The sequence below is a fragment of the Chanodichthys erythropterus genome, chromosome 18 (genome assembly GCF_024489055.1).
Source record: "Chanodichthys erythropterus isolate Z2021 chromosome 18, ASM2448905v1, whole genome shotgun sequence".
Taxonomy (NCBI): domain Eukaryota; kingdom Metazoa; phylum Chordata; class Actinopteri; order Cypriniformes; family Xenocyprididae; genus Chanodichthys; species Chanodichthys erythropterus.
In genome coordinates this window covers 18767898-18784660 of record NC_090238.1, presented here as the reverse complement: position 1 = coordinate 18784660, position 16763 = coordinate 18767898, and the positions used below count along the sequence as shown (strand labels likewise).

Below are 16763 nucleotides of genomic sequence, written 5' to 3'. Positions count from 1 at the left end.
ATAAGCAAATCTAAAGTATGTTGCAATAAATAACCAAGTTTGTTTGGGTTGTTATCTTAAATATTTAAAAAATAATAAATCGACATAAATTATTTCACACCATATATCAAAGATTATCATTTGAAAGTGCGGACATTTAATTATTTGTTTGTTAATTTCTTTGTTTGTCCTTTAGCTTTTTTTGTTAATTACTATATATCGAACTGTAAACATATGTTTTAATTGTCTAGTCAAAGTTATAAACGCTTTTAGTGAGGAGAATCGTAATGCCTCTTTAAATTTAAATACTATAGTAAATACTATAGTGTTTTTGAACCATACTATAGTAAATTGTAGTATACTGTATATATTATATTATTTACAACACTTTGTTAATGAACGCTACAGCATACTGCAGTATTAACTACAGTGAACTGATAAACTGTAATAAATACTGTAGTATACTTTAGTTTTTACTACGGTAAACTGTAGTGTATATAGTATAATATACCCTAGTTGTAAAAAACGTAGTACAGTATTGGGTAAAGTAATTTGTTTATATCACTATAGGTGTTATATTACCACAACAAATTCATTCAAGTACTTTACTATAGTATGGTTCAAAAACACTAAATTACTATAGTATTTTTTTCACCTGGGATTATTCAAATCCATAATGCCAGCAGATAAAAAAGAAAAAAGAAAAAAAGAATTACAGATAAAATTAAAATATCTATCAAATGCATACATGTATGACCCATATAGACTGTATAAAACAAGGTATGAACGTAAAATACACTTGAACTAACATTGGATATTGCGCCCCCTAATGGTTAGAAAGTTAAATGTTGTTGTGTTGCTTGGATACCTGATAAACTACATAATCTACAGAGCTCCGTGCATTAGTATGAGATGGTTTGATATATCGACGTGGAGCAGCAACATAGACAAGTGAGTTTTAATACATGGTGCCAGTTTATACAGTGATACATTCTCATAATTCCTTTCTTCATAAAATGAATCGTTGACTTGATTACTGCCTACTGCTATAACCATATATCATTTGATTTGTGTCATGATCAATAAAATGGTGTAACATCTTGTAACATTTGTAATAAAGCACATGCAAAGAAGGAATAATTTAGTCTTTCACAACTGATTAAAATGTAATATGTTTTGTACCACTAATGTATCTTTTATAATAATCTAGTAATAGAGGTGCTTTTGTTGTTAATTCATAATCAGATTGCTCCTTGGGGATTAATAAAGCAGCACTGCATTGTTTTTAATTCAAAGTTAAATAATATACCCACCTTGATTTATTACTATGATAAAAAGTTATGAATATTAATTGTGAATGCTCCTGTTGCTATGGTTACATCAGGTTCTGTCTGTCAGCATTCAGGTTTGATTGACAGCGTTTTCGCAATGGAGGAGTCTGTAATCCAGCAGCACCTCACACACTATAAACAGGCCACTGAGACGGCCCGTGAGGAGCTGGCCGCCCTGCAGGCCAAATACAACAACCTCCAATCACAGGTTCATACATTTGCTGGCAATTCAGGGTATTTTTGGATGCACATTCTTTTCGTGAAATAACATATTTATTTTTAACAGTTCTTGGAAAGCCAATCCAAAAGTGCATCTCAGGAAGAGACTTTGAAGAGCTTAAAGGATGCCATAAATCGACATAAAGAGAAAGAGGCGAGACAGGAGTCTCTCATCAGCTCGCTCAGAGAACGCAACTACAACACAGAGCAAGAGATGATCTCCATCACCTCCTCCAAAAGCATCATGGACATGAGAATACAGACTCTTACAAAGGAGAACGAGGAGATCAAGGAGAAAATAATGGAACTTGATATCAAGTCGAAGTGAGCATTTAGGCTATGGTACACTACACACACCTAAACTTTTTTTTTTGTATTTCTATTTTCTACATTTTAGAATAATAGTAAAGTAGTTTGCATCTTCTCAAAGTCATAAGGTGCATTCTGGGATGCTTTTTCAAACAGATGGACACATATTTCAGCTATGAAACTTGATTCACGTTCTGATTGGTTCGCTCAGTGTAACAATTTCACAAATCCATTACCGTTTCCCTTTTATAACCACGACGCATCCAAACGAATGCACTATCTCTGCACGCTATGGAAATTCTTATTCTATCCCTCGGCCTCCCCAGCACCACCTGCCTAGATCTGCTATGGGAGTCTGCCTCTCTCTAGCAGCAGCAGTAGTGTACACAACACTAAAGCTTATAATAAATGAGTCAATTAAAGGTGCCCTAGAACCCTTTTTCACAAGATGTAATATAAGTCTAAGGTGTCCCCTGAATGTGTCTGTGAAGTTTCAGCTCAAAATACCCCATAGATTTTTTATTATTCAATTTTTTAACTGCCTTTTTGAGGCATCATTAAAAATGCACCGATTCTGTGCACGTCCCCTTTAAATGCTCGCGCTTCCCGCCCCCAAGTTCGCAACTCTATAATACATTGCATAAAGTTCGCACAGCTAATATAACCCTCACAATGGATCGTTACAAAGTGTTCGTCATGCAGCATATCAGATCATGCAAGTATAGTATTTATTTGGATGTTTACATTTGATTCTGAATGAGTTTCATAGTGCTCCATGGCTAACGGGGCTAAAGCTAACATTAAACACTGTTGGAGAGATTTATAAAGAATGAAGTTGTGTTTATGAATTATACAGACTGCAAGTGTTTAATAATGAAAATAGCGACGGCTCTTGTCTCCGTGTATACAGTAAGAAACTATGGTAACTTTAACCACATTTAACAGTACATTAGCAACATGCTAACGAAACATTTAGAAAGACAATTTACAAATATCACTAAAAATATAATGTTATCATGGATCATGTCAGTTATTATTGCTCCATCTGCCATTTTTTGCTATTGTTCTTGCTTGCTTACCTGCATAAAGTCTATTGATTCGGCTGTGCACAGATCCAGACGTTAATACTGGCTTGTCTACTGGCTTGTCTAATGCCTTGAACATGGGCTGGCATATGCAAATATTGGGGGCGTACATATTAATGAGCCCGACTGTTACGTAACAGTCGGTGTTATGTTGAGATTCGCCTGTTCTTCAGAGGTCTTTTGCACAAATCAAATTTACATAAGGAGGAGGAAACAATGGAGTTTGAGACTCACTGTATGTCATTTCCATGTACTGAACTCTTGTTATTCAACTATGCCAAGATAAATTCAATTTTCAATTCTAGGGCACCTTTAAAGCATCAACTATATTTGATTTTTATTCCATGGATCCTTTTCTTTTAATAAACACTGTTACATATTTGCAGACAATATTTTGCAGAATGCAGCAGGGCAAAACAGGAAGCCACTGAGACCCAGAGAAGATGTGATGAGTTTATATCAACATTAGCAAACAAAGCCTCTGTAAATGTGGCAGGGAAGGTGGATCCTATGGATTATATTGTATCTGTGGTGAGTGTTTTGGTATATGCTTTCTTCCAACACTTTAATATTATCCTGATCTCTAACATACTGTATCTCTCTATGATAAGGTGGATGCATGCTTCAAGGACAGAGACCGGCTGAAGAACTGTATTTGTGCTTTAGAGGAGAGTGTGAAGTTGTATGAGGTGGAGTGTAAAGCCAGCAGAGAAACAGTAAAGAGACTGGCGACTGATGTAGACCGTGAACAGACGCTCTCAGCCTCTAGAGCAAATGAACTGAACTCTAACAGACAGGTATATTGAAAAAAATAAAAAAATGAAAAAAATATGTCTGGGTTATACACTACTGGTTAAAAGTTTGGAATCATTAAGATTTTTCCAAGAATGCTTTTATTTGATCAATAATATTGGGAACGTTATTACAGTTTAAAATAATAATTATTATTCCTGTGATGGCAAAGCTGAATTTTCAGCACCTATTACTCCAGTCTTCAGTGTCACATGATCCCAGCTAACAAAAATATGTTCTAAGAATGTTTTGCTAACGTTTCCGTTATGTTCTCTGAACGTTCAAAATTTCCAGTTGTTTTAAATGTCTTTAAAAATGTTTTTTTTTTTTTATCATTTTGCAAATGAATGTTACTTTTGAAATATATTATGAAACAAGTAGTAACATTTAAAAAAAAAGTTTCAGAAAAAATACTCAATGAACGTTGTATAAACAATTTGTGCTAACATTTTGAGAACATTATTAAAGACCAGATAACTCTGAATGTTACTGGAAGAATGTTTTTTTCATAACTTGTTTTTGTTCTTGGGATCCTTCAGAATTCATATTGGAGACACAAGAGACTTTTTTCAAAAACATTCAAAATTATATTTATTCCAAACTTTTGACCAGTAACTTATTTCACTTCATCAGAAGAAGTAAATATTATGCATAAAATATTTATTTTTTTAACATTGTGACATTATTTTTAAGTATATTTCCTGTAAAGCAAAATCAGTAAGAATAAATCAGAAACATACTGTATTTTTTCAGGAATTGGATCTAATCTCCCTGAAGAAACTAAGTTTAGAAAGAGAGAACCAGACCCTTAAAAACTCCCTGCAGGAGACTGAACTGGCGCTGGCGTCTGCACAGCAGCGCTGCTGCCACTATGAGAATCTGTCTCAAGATCTGGAAAATAAACTCCACAGCTGCCAGAATGAAGCTCAGGCATCTCACAGTCACCACGAGGCCTTCATGAGGAATGTGGAAGCCCTGCTGGATGATCAGTCTCTTCCTGTTCCACAAACAGAGAATGACATATTGAAGGCACTTACAGCCCTTATTACCAGGGAGAAAAGTGCACGAAAGGTCATTTGCATTTCAGACTATTATAAAACAGATTGCATTCTTATTTCTCAACCAATGCTTTCTGCGTTTTCTAGTCTCAGATGGAGATGGAAAGCAGGCTGGCAGAGGTGACAGAGCAGTTGTCCAGCCACAAGGAGCATCAGAGCGGCTCAGAACGGCAAAAACAGGAGCTAGTGGACAGAATACAGAGGCTGGAGGATGAGCTGCTGACTGCTGGAGTCTGCAAAGATGGAATGAATCAGGACAAACAGCATGTGAGGAAGTAGATTTATACAGCCAAAGCCTCAATTCACATTGTAAAACTTTTCTGGCCACTCTATCTATCTTATTTTGCAATGCAGATGCTATTTTCTGTGAATGTGCGAGACTTCCAGTTCATTAGGCACTATAGGTACATAACTAGAAGAATAGTGCAGTAAACGGTAAAACTATTTGCACTACAGACCAGTGTGTTTATAATTACAACAATACTTTAAAATAACAGGTTACACTTTATTTTGATTAGGGTTAGTAGAATAAGTTGACATGAATTAGAATGTATCATAAATATCCTAAAATGACCTCTTCTTCCTCTGTAGTACCTGCGGTTTGTGGAGCAGCTCTCTGAGACGCTAAAGGTGGATCATGTTGCTGCAGATCTGGGATTTGATATGAGACTTGAGGCCATTCTTACACGAGCACAACAGCTGACCAGGCAGGAAGGGACGACATTACTGGATACCAAGACACAAATCTACAGCCTTCAGAGAAAGGTGCAGACATGTCAAAGTGGGCAGAATGAACCTAAAAAAAGTACTTAAATATTTTGGTGCATACATTTTTGGGTATCTGAATGTAAAATAAAACACGTTACAAATTTCTGTCAGTTGTGTCAGATTTGACAAAATGTATCAAAGCAAACATTTAAAAAGTAAAATAAAAATAATAATAAAAATAAAAAATAGTGCAGTTTTGTAATATTTATAGTTTAATAAAAAACAAAAACTAACAACTGAAAAAAACATACAAAATTATTAAAATTTAATTTTAAATTTAATTAAACATTCAATGAAATTGAAAATTCTTCAAAATTTATAGTATAATAAATTTGTCAGATTTATATTTTTTATTTTCTTTTATATATATATATATATATATATATATATATATAAAATAAAATAAAAAATATAAATATATATAAATATGAAACTCTAGATGGCGCAGGCTGATAGGTTCTTAACTCAATCTGCTTGCAATCGCATCATTCTCTATAGGGCACAGCTGATTGGTTCCTGCTGTATCAGTAGCCAATGAGTTCGCTGCTCAACCTTCAAATACTTGGTCAGCATTTGCTGCAGCAGTTGTAGCGCGCTTTCAGAAACCCTCCCCCTTCCCCAGCTCCACCTGTATAGATATGCTTCAGGTACTTCATGTATGGTATATTGTGCAGCAGCAGCATGTCTTACTTGCTCACAGCAGCATGTCGTGTATGTATTGGCAGTAGCAAGTCTCATACTTGCTCTGCAGCAGCAGCAATAATCAACAGCAGCAGCAATAACAGCGTAGCAAATCTATTCTACCAGGACCAAACATATCAACATTGTCACATCCATTTCAAACACTCAGAGTTGTCATGACAGAAGTGCAAATCTTAAATATAATTCTTTATCTAATTTTTAAATAATAACCATACAGCATTCCTAATATTATTTGATTATTATAATCGGTTATCATTTCCATCCATGGCCACAGCTTAAAGAACATAAGGAGCGTTCAGGAAGTAAAGACCTTCACCTGGAGCTGCTGAGGAGGAAGGTGGTGCAGCTGGAGGAGGAGAAGAGGAGCCGCTCAGCTCTGGCAGTGGAGAAGGATGATGCTGCTCTGGCCTGTAAGAAGCTCCAGAAGCGGGTGGATCGACTACAGGCGGAGCTGAGCACCTTACGCTTCTCCAACACGGAGCTGAAAGCCCAGCTGTCCCACACCAATGAGCTCAAGGTACAGGGAAGAGCCCTGGCCCACAGAGTCAGACCCTCCCCAAACAGAGCCATTTCAGCATAAAATACAAAAACAAAGATCATTTTTAATAAAAAAAAAAATGAAACTAAATAAAAAGTGAATCTGTGATACAAAAATGTTTATCTTAAGAATGCTTTGAGGGTATGTGAAATTGCATGAATATACAGTAAAAATGACTTCTTTCTCTGTATAGGGTTCTTGATTTGACATTAAAGGGATAGTTCACCCAAAAATGAAAATTTGATGTTTATCTGCTTACCCCCAGGGCATCCAAGATGTAGAGGACTTTTTTTCTTCAGTCGAACGCAAATTATGATTTTTAACTGCAACCGCTGCCGTCTGTCAGTCAAATAATAGCAGTGATTGGGAACTTGAACAATAAGAGTCGAAAAAACTTCCATAGACAAATCCAAATTAAACCCTGCGGCTCGTGACGACACATTGATGTCCTAAGACACGAAACGATCGGTTTGTGCGAGAAACCAAACAGTATTTATATAATTTTTTACCTCTAATACACCACTATGTCCAACTTTGTTCAGCTTCCGGTTAGTGAGGTCGGATCGTGCTCTGACAACGGAAGTGATGTCTCGTGCTCATTGAAGTATATGCGCGAGACATCACTTCCGTCATCACAACGCGTTTTTTGACCTCACTAACAGGAAGCTGAACGAAGTTGGACATAGTGGTGTATTAGAGGTAAAAATTATATAAATAATGTTCGGTTTCTCTCACAAACCGATCGTTTTGTGTATTAGGACATTAATGTGTCGTCACGAGCCGCAGGTTTTAATATTGATTTGTCTAAGCAAGTTTTATTTACTGTTATAGTTGAAGTTCCCATCTACTGCTATTATTTGACTGACAGACGGCAGCGGTTGCAGTTAAAAATCATCATTTGCGTTCGACTGAAGAAACAAAGTCACCTACATCTTGGATGCACTGGGGGTAAGCAGATAAACATCAAATTTTCATTTTTGAGTGAACTATCTTCAGATCAGTGTTTTAGTTTCTGAATTTAGCCTACGTACTAATAAGATATACTTTGATTACAATTCAAGTTGCTTTGTATTAAAGCATCTGCCAAATGCATAAATGTAAATGTTTTAAATCAACCCTTTATGTTTAAACTAAGTTGCAAAAAAACAAAAGTAGTGAGAGATCTTTTCTTCCATATTGTGACGTACAACTGAGTGAATTGAATTATTGAAAATGAAATGGATTATCACCTGAAGACTGAGTTATTGCATTTTGATTAAGATTTATCAGATCAAAACAATCGTTAAAAGATGAAACATGCATCACAAAAAGATCCATAACATTAAAATAGATTGGGTGAATTGCATAAATGCTCAGTTTCTGCTGTCTTTGGTGCAACAAGATCAAAGTGATGGAACAAACCCAAACCATAGAGGAGCAGAGTAAGAATCTGGGAAAGCTTGAGAAGAACAAGGTAAAGACTGAGAAGAAGCTGACCACCGTCAAGTCAGAGCTGCAAAACCAGGAACTCAGATCCAGAGATGAGATCCAACAAGCCCAAAGACTCCTGGATACACAGTCTAGTGCCATTGCAGATCTTACTCACAGTGAGAAACAGGTACAGAGCGTGACTTAAGACCACATATCTGCATGTTAAAAAATCCTAATGCAAAGTTTTGAATGGTAATATAACTCAGCAAAAAAGAAACATCCTCTCACTTTCAACTGCTTATGTAAATATTTGTTTGAACATAGAAAGATTGTGCAACTGAGACATAAACTGAACAAATTTTGACGAAGACATTTGACGAACGAGGAGGTCAATATCAAAAGTAACAGTATGTGGTGTGGCACCAGCTACTTTAAGTTCTACAGAACATCTCATCCTCATGGACTGCAGCAGATCTGCCAGTTCTTGCTGTGAGAAGTTACTCCACTCTTCCACCAAAAAGTTGCAAGTTCTCAAACACATCTCTGTGGACACATGGTTACGCGTGGTTTGGCACTGCAAGGACAATCAGCTGTCCTTCCTGTTTGCCTGTAGCACTGTCTTAGAAGTCTTACATTACAGACATTGCAGTTTATTGCTCTGTCCATCTGCAGTCCTCATGCCTCATGCAGCATCTCCTGGTGTTGTGCAGAATCATTAGAAAGGTCTCTTTAGTGACTTAAGTTATTGTAACTGTGACTTTTAATTGTCTACCGCCTGTAAACTGTTGTCTCAAGGACTGGTCCACAGGTGCATGTGCTATAATTGTTAATAGTTTACTGAACAAGCATGAAAAGCATTGTTCAAATTATCTTTAAAATATAGTATCCGTAAAAAAAGGGGGTGTTTCTTTTTTGCTGAGTTATGAACATGGAAATGCATTGACATTGTTAAAAGTAACTAGTATGCTTGTACATTGCAGTTGCTGGACTTCTACACTGTGGTTTCTCAGATGTTGGGTGTCGACTGCACAGGCTGTGTGCCAAACTATGAAGTTCTCAGAAGGCTGGAGGTTCTGCTCCAATCACGTCACTGTCACTGTACTGCTCATCTACACCAGCATCATACGCCTCGCATCTGGGAAACTCCAGTTTCCTCTGTAAATGTTGCTCATTCACACGAGTCCAAACCCCAGGCTCTGCCAGCTCCCCCTAGTACAACATCTGAGACACCAGCGGCCCACGGTGATAATAACCTATAGTTTAACGCTCATCCTACTGTAGCTGCACAGCCTGAATATCTTATGGATTAGATTCTGATGTTCTGGTATCATCAACAGGCTTCTTAACTAGCATAATTTCATGGTTAAACAGTTATGATGAACAGCATGGCTACACTAGTCCATCAGATAGACCAGCACCAAACCAGCTGGTCTAAGATGGCTGTTTCTGAAGGTTAAGAAATATTTCCAGTTTTAGCTGGTAAGCATGTGCCAGTTAACCCCTGCTGGTAGATTCTTTAAAGGATTAGTTCACTTTAAAATGAAAATTCCCTCAAGATTTACTCACCCTCAAGCCATCCTAGGTTTATATGACTTTGTTCTTTCTGATTAACACAGTCGGAGTTATATTAATAAACATCCTGATGCGTCCAAGCTTTATAATGGTGGTGAATGTGGCCAATGAGTTTGAAGCTCAACGAAGTGCATCCATCCATCATAAACGTACTCCACACAGCTCCAGCAGGTTAATAAAGGCCTTCTGAAGTGAAACGTTTGTGTAAGAAAAATATCCACATTTAACAAGTTATAAAGTAAAATATCTAGCTTCCAGACCGCCTTCCATATTCAACTTCCGAAGAAAGTGTAAAACTCTCACAGTTCAAACAGCTTATGGTACAACCTATGCCTTCAGTTACACTGTTTTCTGAAGTTGGAAGGCGGCCTGGCGGAAGCTAGATACTGTACTTTATAACTTGTTAAATATGGATATATATTATAACAAGTACATGGAAATGACATACAGTGAGTCTCAAACACCATTGTTTCCTCCTTCTTATGTAAATCTCATTTGTTTAAAATACCTCAGAAGAACAGGCGAATCTCAACATAACACCGACTGTTACGTAACAGTGTGTAATGTTAGCTTTAGCCATGGAGCACTATCAAACTCATTCAGAATCAAATGTAAACATCCAAATAAATTCTATACTTACACGATTAGACATGCTGCATGATGAACACTTTGTAAAGATCCATTTTGAGGGTTATATTAGCTGTGTGAACTTTGTTTATGCTGTTTAAGGCAAGCGCAAGCTCCGTGGGCGGGGAGCGCTAGAATTTAAAGGGGCCGAGGCATGAATCGGTGCATAGTTAATGATGCCCCAAAATGATGCAGTTAAAAAAATTAATTAAAAAAATCTATGGGGTATTTTGAGCTGAAACTTCACAGACACATTCAGGGGACACCTTAGAATTATATTACATCTTTTAAAAAAAACGTTCTACGGCACCTTTAATATTTCTCATTAATAAAATATTATTTCAAACTACTCCAAGAGTTGTCATGACTGAAATGGAAATATGTTGACAATGAATTGACGGCAGTGTTTAATACAACCCTGTGAATATTATGTGCAAATCAGAATTAATGTTTAAGCAGAGATTGCTTCTGGCAAGAAAATAATGATTCACAATTAAATTACATTAATCTTTTATTTTAATGAAAAATACTAATCCGCAGGTTATGTGTATATCATATGTGTATTTTCATTGCGAAGGTTTCTTAGGCCTTAGCAAACTGTACATACATAAATATCCTTTTCTTTGATATCAGTGGTTTACATACAGTAAAGTATTATATTCATGACAGTTAACTTTAATATTACAGCAGGTAAGTTAAGATCAAAAATTAAAAATCAACAACAAATTCAATGAAATCAATTGTCGTTTTAAAACCAAAGGATGACCACATGCCAAAAATACATATAAAAAATATTTGCAATATAGAGTTCATAAATTTTTCATCTTCTCTCTCTCTCTTTTTTTTTTTTTTTTTTTTACAAGTTATTAATTTGATAAAAGCAATTCCACACCTTTCAGTTTTTTTCCAATAAATTCATCTTCCCATACTTAAAAAGGCCTTTAGACCTGATTAACTCTTTCGACAGTACCAGTGTTGAGTTAATATCCTATGCTCTATTTTCCTCCCTCGTGTCAAATATGGAAGAACATCAGTAGAACTAACAACACCTGACAGCAGTTTTCAGTGCAATAGGCTTTGTTCTAACATCTACACGAGACTCAGTGACATACTGTAAAATTAGCAGCTGTACAAGGACACGATAATAATTCACTTTGGCTGCCAAACTCTTTAATTATGTCAGTTGCCAATTTAGGGGGAAACCCATTGCTGAGCTGCTCATATGGGCGGAGGCCCGTTGGTGTAGCTGAGCATGGGGTGGAAGGAGCGGGCAAAGTTGTTAAGTTGGGCACAGCTGTAGTCTTCCTCAGACGTAGGCACAAGACAGGCCACTACCACCACCAGCAGCAGGATGATCTGCAGGGGCAGAGCGGCCCAGAGGACACGCTTTATGAAGCTTTTGCACCAGGACGGTGGGTCTTCCTCTTCAGAATGGGAGGAACCGGATCCAGCGGCGTTGCGAGACCTGCTAAACATTAGACGGCACAAAGAGATGGAAATGCTCAGATGCAAAACTAGGTAAATAAGAGAAATTACATTTGTTGTGTAGCTATTTCTAAAACTGTAGCTAAGGAAACGGATTAGAAGATGTAGGCTTTCATATTTACTGGATAGAATCATTTTTATATTTATCTCTTGTCTGTTATATGATATTTGGAAACGCATTAGCGGCCCAAGCTTGACACAGATAGAGAGTTTGAAATCTTCAGTAGCATTTAAAAGCAAAAGGGCCAGTTTATTCTTTATAGATATGCCTTTTTGTTAGAGCGCTGTTAAACAGAGTGAAAGATAACAGGAAAAAGCACAGCTCAACAAGTATCAGATTAAGGCAAAGAGTTCTCCTTAATATCTGTGTGCGGGTGCTGTGGCCTAATGGTTAAAGAAATACGCTGGAAGAAACTAAATGTTTTATGTTCGAAACAAACAAGGCGCAAACCGAGAACGATCACCATTGTGCCCTCTGAGCAAGATAATTACATCTCGGTTACAGCAGACAAACTGACTAATACTATGATACAAATGACTGTAATAATAATTTAATCGGACTTTCTTGAAACACAAATCACTAGAAAGTGACTGGAAATGCTAATACAGTCATTAATTATTTTGACTGCAGATGAATGATTTATGATTTTGAATATTGTACTGAGTTTGATATTTTTCCATTTTATTCATTTTTCCTGCAATGATCTTAAAAGAAGAATTATCTTATAATCGAAAATCTTAAAAGTATAGTTCACCCCAAAAAAATGAAAATTCTGTCATCATTTGATCACCCTCATGTCATTCCAAAATTGTATGACTTTCTTTTCTCTGTTTAACAATGATCTTGTACTAAAATATAAAAATAGTAACAAAATGTGGTAATTCCATTGTGAATATGCATCTTTAAAGGTGACATTATGGGATTACGTTTCATATTAATGGGACAATGATCTTATGATATATTTTTTAAACATCCTATAATATTTTTATTATAACATAACGGGCCCTATTTTTTTTAACAATCTAAGCACATGGTCTAAAGCGTGCGGCGCAGGTGCACTTAGGGTGTGTCCGAATCCACTTTTGCTAGTTTAAGGATGGGAAAAATGGTTGGCACGCCCGGTGCATGGTCTAAAAGGGTTGTCCCTATTCTCTTAATGAGACACGGGTGTGTTTTGGGTGTAACATGCAATAAACCAATCAGAGTCTCATCTCCCATTTCCTTTAAAAGCCAGCTGCGCTTGTGCCATGGCAGATTAGCTATTTACAAGGCGGATTTTGCAAGCGGAAAAACTTAATGCTTCTCTACTGAGGAAACGGATCTGCTGGTGCGCGAGGTTAAAGTGCGCAAGCAGATCATCTACAGGAAAAGCCGGCTTCCACCAAAGCATTTTTATCTTTATGCACACAATAATAATCTTTTACATTGTAATCCTTTTATTTTTAATATTTGCCATGTTTGTGTGCTGCTGCACGTCCCTGTGTGTAATAAGCAGAGTGTAAACACATATAGGCGCATGTTACTAACAAGCTCTTTAAATAGTCAAAACAAATATTGTGCCATTGACTTTACACCAGGTTTCAGTTGGTCAATGGTGCAGTCTATTTCAGTTGCCTCAAAATAGTAACGCGCCAACATTGCACCTGAACACACCTCGTTTTCAGACCAGCACGCCCATGGGTGCACAAATGCATTTTAAATAGCAAATCGGGCTGAAACTAGCAAAAAACACTTGTGTTGCGCCTGGTGCCGCATTGCGCTGGGTGTATGATAGAGCCTATAGTGGTAATTTCATTTTGAATATGCATCTTTAAAGGGGACCTAATGGGATTATGTCTTTTACATATTAATGGGAAATGGTATTATTACAAACAATTATTTTATAATTAAAAAAAATCTTTCACCATGACCCAATACAACTATTTGTAACCAAATTTTTAATGCTGGCATATCATGGGAAACCAGACATTGTCACTCCTTTCAGAACTGTCCCAGCAGCTTAGAACCACTGGAATATGTTATCGTGTGTTCTGACATTGAGTCTATTGAGGCACAGTGATGTTTCTCTAGTATGTCATCAAACTGCACGGATGGCAGATTGGAGGAGGGAGAAGATGATTGATTAGTCGGTGAAAGAGCAGATGTAACACACCAGAGAGAGAAAAAGAGAGAAACTGTTGCCAAGATTGTTCATTGCAGACGCTTGCTGAATAGACAAGAAAATGAACGGCTCAGCAGCAAGCAGCCTAGCTTATCCATATTTACAGCCAAGTATCAGAAAAATACATAAAACAAGCATGATTTTAAAAAAGTGTTGTGATGCTTGTGCATGGTGCATGAGTTCCCTTCGTAGTGTCTATCTCAGCTCCCTAACCTGAGCAGTGTCTAGAATCACAGAAGATGATGGAAGTCATCAGCATGAGCCTTTAGGTTGCTAATATTTCTGCATGCATATCATGCTGAATCTCTGCAAGGGTGGTCTGTCAGGTTTGTAGGACAATGTCCACTTAGGGGGGTCAACCCAGACCCATTAGCGCTAGGGGCCTACGGTCAGTTCATGGGTTGAGTTCCATTATCTTCCGAGTGTTCTAGAAACCAGGAGAAAGGTACCTGTGAAGTGGACTGCTCACACAGGCTCCGGGCTGTGACAGACTACTTTTGCCCCGTGGCTGTTTGCAATGAACAGGGGGGTAAAAGAAAGAAAGAATGTTTCAGTCCAGGCAAATAAAGACAAAGCTACTGATGAAAGAACCCAAAAAAGAAGAGCACCAACAAAATCAAATGAGGGGGTGACAGCACCTCTATGGAGACAAAGAAACTGGTTCTTCGTGACACCATTCTCAGAAAAATGGCCTTGCCAACAAGGGATTCTTTAATATTTAAAAAGCCTTGAAGACATTTTAAGCTCATTTCATACATTCACTGGACAAATGGCCCGTTTTCTGAGAGTGACTCTCACAAAATCTGCAGAGAACATGTCAAAGGTCATATTTCACCAAAGTTATGTATTACATAAAGATCATAATGAATCCACCATTAAGATTTTTTTTGCATTCCGATATTATTTTAATAAGCATTTTACCTCCAAATTCTCATTACTGCAATGCAGAAAAAATGTGCATTATAATACAAAAAATAATATAAAATCATTCAAATATATATATTTATGAAAATATTCTTACATTACAGTAAAACTTTGTTATTTAAAATCAATTACTGTGTATTACTGTGATGAGAATCTGATGCAAATTCTTATAAATAAAAATAAACAGAATGAAACATCTGGACACATTACAGTAATAATTTAAAGGGAACATGTGCTTAAATGTGATTAAAATAATGTTGCAATGCAAAACAAAAAGCATAATTTTCTTCATGAAAAATATAATTTCAGACTTTCTTTTGATTTTGAGGTTAAATATGACCTGGACATTTTTTTTTTTTCATAGAACCAGTATTCCTTGAAGACTATAGTGTGGGAATCTAGAATAAACATGAATGTGGGAAAATGAGTAGAGGAACCAACCAAACCAGAATTTAGGGGTGTGATACAGGTATGACTAGTTGTTTTAAGGATGTAAAACGCAATTGGAGCAATCAACGGGATGTGAAAACAAAACAGGGATAAATCACATCTCCAGTCCTGATGCGGCTCTTGCATTAGAGGAGAGCATGCTGGGATAGGTTCTGAGTTTCGGAGGAACTCTGAGCAATATGCTAATTAGGTGTCAAGTGTGTTTTGGAGGCCAAGTTTCAGGGACATTCAAGTGTCAGACTACCGCCTCAACGTGACAAGCAAACACTGATCTCTGAAGGGCCCAACAGAACATGAGCGTGATGTTACCGATCGCTGGCGACTGGGAGTGCTGCGTCCAGACACGGGGCTTAGGGAACCCGAAGTATCCAACTCATCAGCGGACGACCAAGATGACAAGTCCTACAGGGATTGTGTGTGTTGAGGAGGGTTGGAGAAAGAGAGTGTGAGGAAACTTAAACTAGACATAAAACCTGGAATAAGTTTAGTATAGCACATCAGCGTTATTATAGTTAACTGAAAACTAAAAGTATAAAAAAACATTTGTTACTTTTTTAAATAAAATAAACTACAAACAAAACTTAAACTAGTTTGTTGCCAAGGTAGCATTTCTGATATTCATTTAGTTTAACTTGATGTACTAAAATAAATAAAACTGAAATGGAAATAAAATTAATGAAAACTATATAGGCATTGAAAAACAAAACTAATAAAAATGGCAAAACACACAAAATTATTAAAACTTTAACTAAAATTAAAATAAAGAGGAAAATATAAAAAAATAAAACATTTTCATAAAACTTTCTTGGCTCCCAGAATATTTTATTGTATGAATATCTGAACATACAATATATTAAAAGAAAAAAAAAAAAAACAGCCTAGCTTCATGCAAACTTTTTTTTATCAACACTAGAATTTAGGTACGTTTCATAAAAAAGCAATATTTTAAACAAAAAGCTGAGAAAATTATGTTCTTTTTCAAAGATTACAACGTGCATAAGCAATGCTTTTATCACTTGTTTCTGCTCCTTTTTTTCCTGTGTTTTGATCCAGAAATTCTCTACTCTTTCAGAAGTTGTGTAATAGGGCCAAAGACGGAAAGCCATCAATGGAGGGAAAGTGTCGTCTCGTAAATGATGGAAAATTCTGTCAATGGCGTGGAAAGAGTTAATTCATTTCCAGGCACTAATACACTGCCCAGCTAATAATAACAATAATTTTAATAATGATAATTAATAATTTTAATAGGCAAATACTTAAGAGTCTATGGATGGATCATTATTACAGTGATTATTATTTATATGTTTGGCAACAGTTCTTTTAACCATAAAAGATGGAGTGTGTAGCTTTTC

The 16763-nt window shown here is 36.5% G+C and overlaps 2 protein-coding genes across 15 annotated transcripts in view; one reads left to right on the top strand and one right to left on the bottom strand.

The window, feature by feature from the left end:
• The first annotated feature begins 861 nt into the window (after positions 1-861).
• Positions 862-9450, top strand: ccdc170 (coiled-coil domain containing 170). The gene is made up of 11 exons (XM_067366901.1): positions 862-930; positions 1364-1518; positions 1597-1853; positions 3310-3454; positions 3535-3720; positions 4469-4786; positions 4861-5040; positions 5365-5538; positions 6518-6760; positions 8163-8378; positions 9172-9450. Exons 2-11 carry the CDS (start codon positions 1408-1410, stop codon positions 9448-9450), a joined length of 2109 nt encoding a protein of 702 aa, XP_067223002.1. The 5' UTR covers positions 862-930; positions 1364-1407.
• A 1770-nt stretch (positions 9451-11220) lies between these two features.
• Positions 11221-16763, bottom strand: part of syne1b (spectrin repeat containing, nuclear envelope 1b) — a 138199-nt gene continuing 132656 nt past the window's right edge. For 7 of the 14 annotated variants that reach the window (XM_067367829.1, XM_067367827.1, XM_067367831.1 and 4 more), the window contains 3 exons: positions 15721-15813; positions 14487-14545; positions 11221-11858 (listed from right to left, as the gene is read on the bottom strand). In XM_067367829.1, coding sequence (XP_067223930.1) covers positions 11609-11858; positions 14487-14545; positions 15721-15813 — 402 coding nt within the window. In that variant the 3' untranslated portion in view covers positions 11221-11608. The remainder of the gene's footprint in view (positions 11859-14486; positions 14546-15720; positions 15814-16763) is intronic. The other 7 variants (XM_067367828.1, XM_067367832.1, XM_067367839.1 and 4 more) reach the window with 3 other exon arrangements.

Bases quoted from the DNA above. Each gene is read 5' to 3' on its own strand.
- ccdc170 (XM_067366901.1), top strand. From the start codon at position 1,408: ATGGAGGAGTCTGTAATCCAGCAGCACCTCACACACTATAAACAGGCC. The intron at 1,519-1,596 runs GTTCATACATTT...TATTTTTAACAG, and splicing joins ACAACAACCTCCAATCACAG to TTCTTGGAAAGCCAATCCAA. The intron at 5,041-5,364 runs GTGAGGAAGTAG...CTTCCTCTGTAG, and splicing joins TGAATCAGGACAAACAGCAT to TACCTGCGGTTTGTGGAGCA.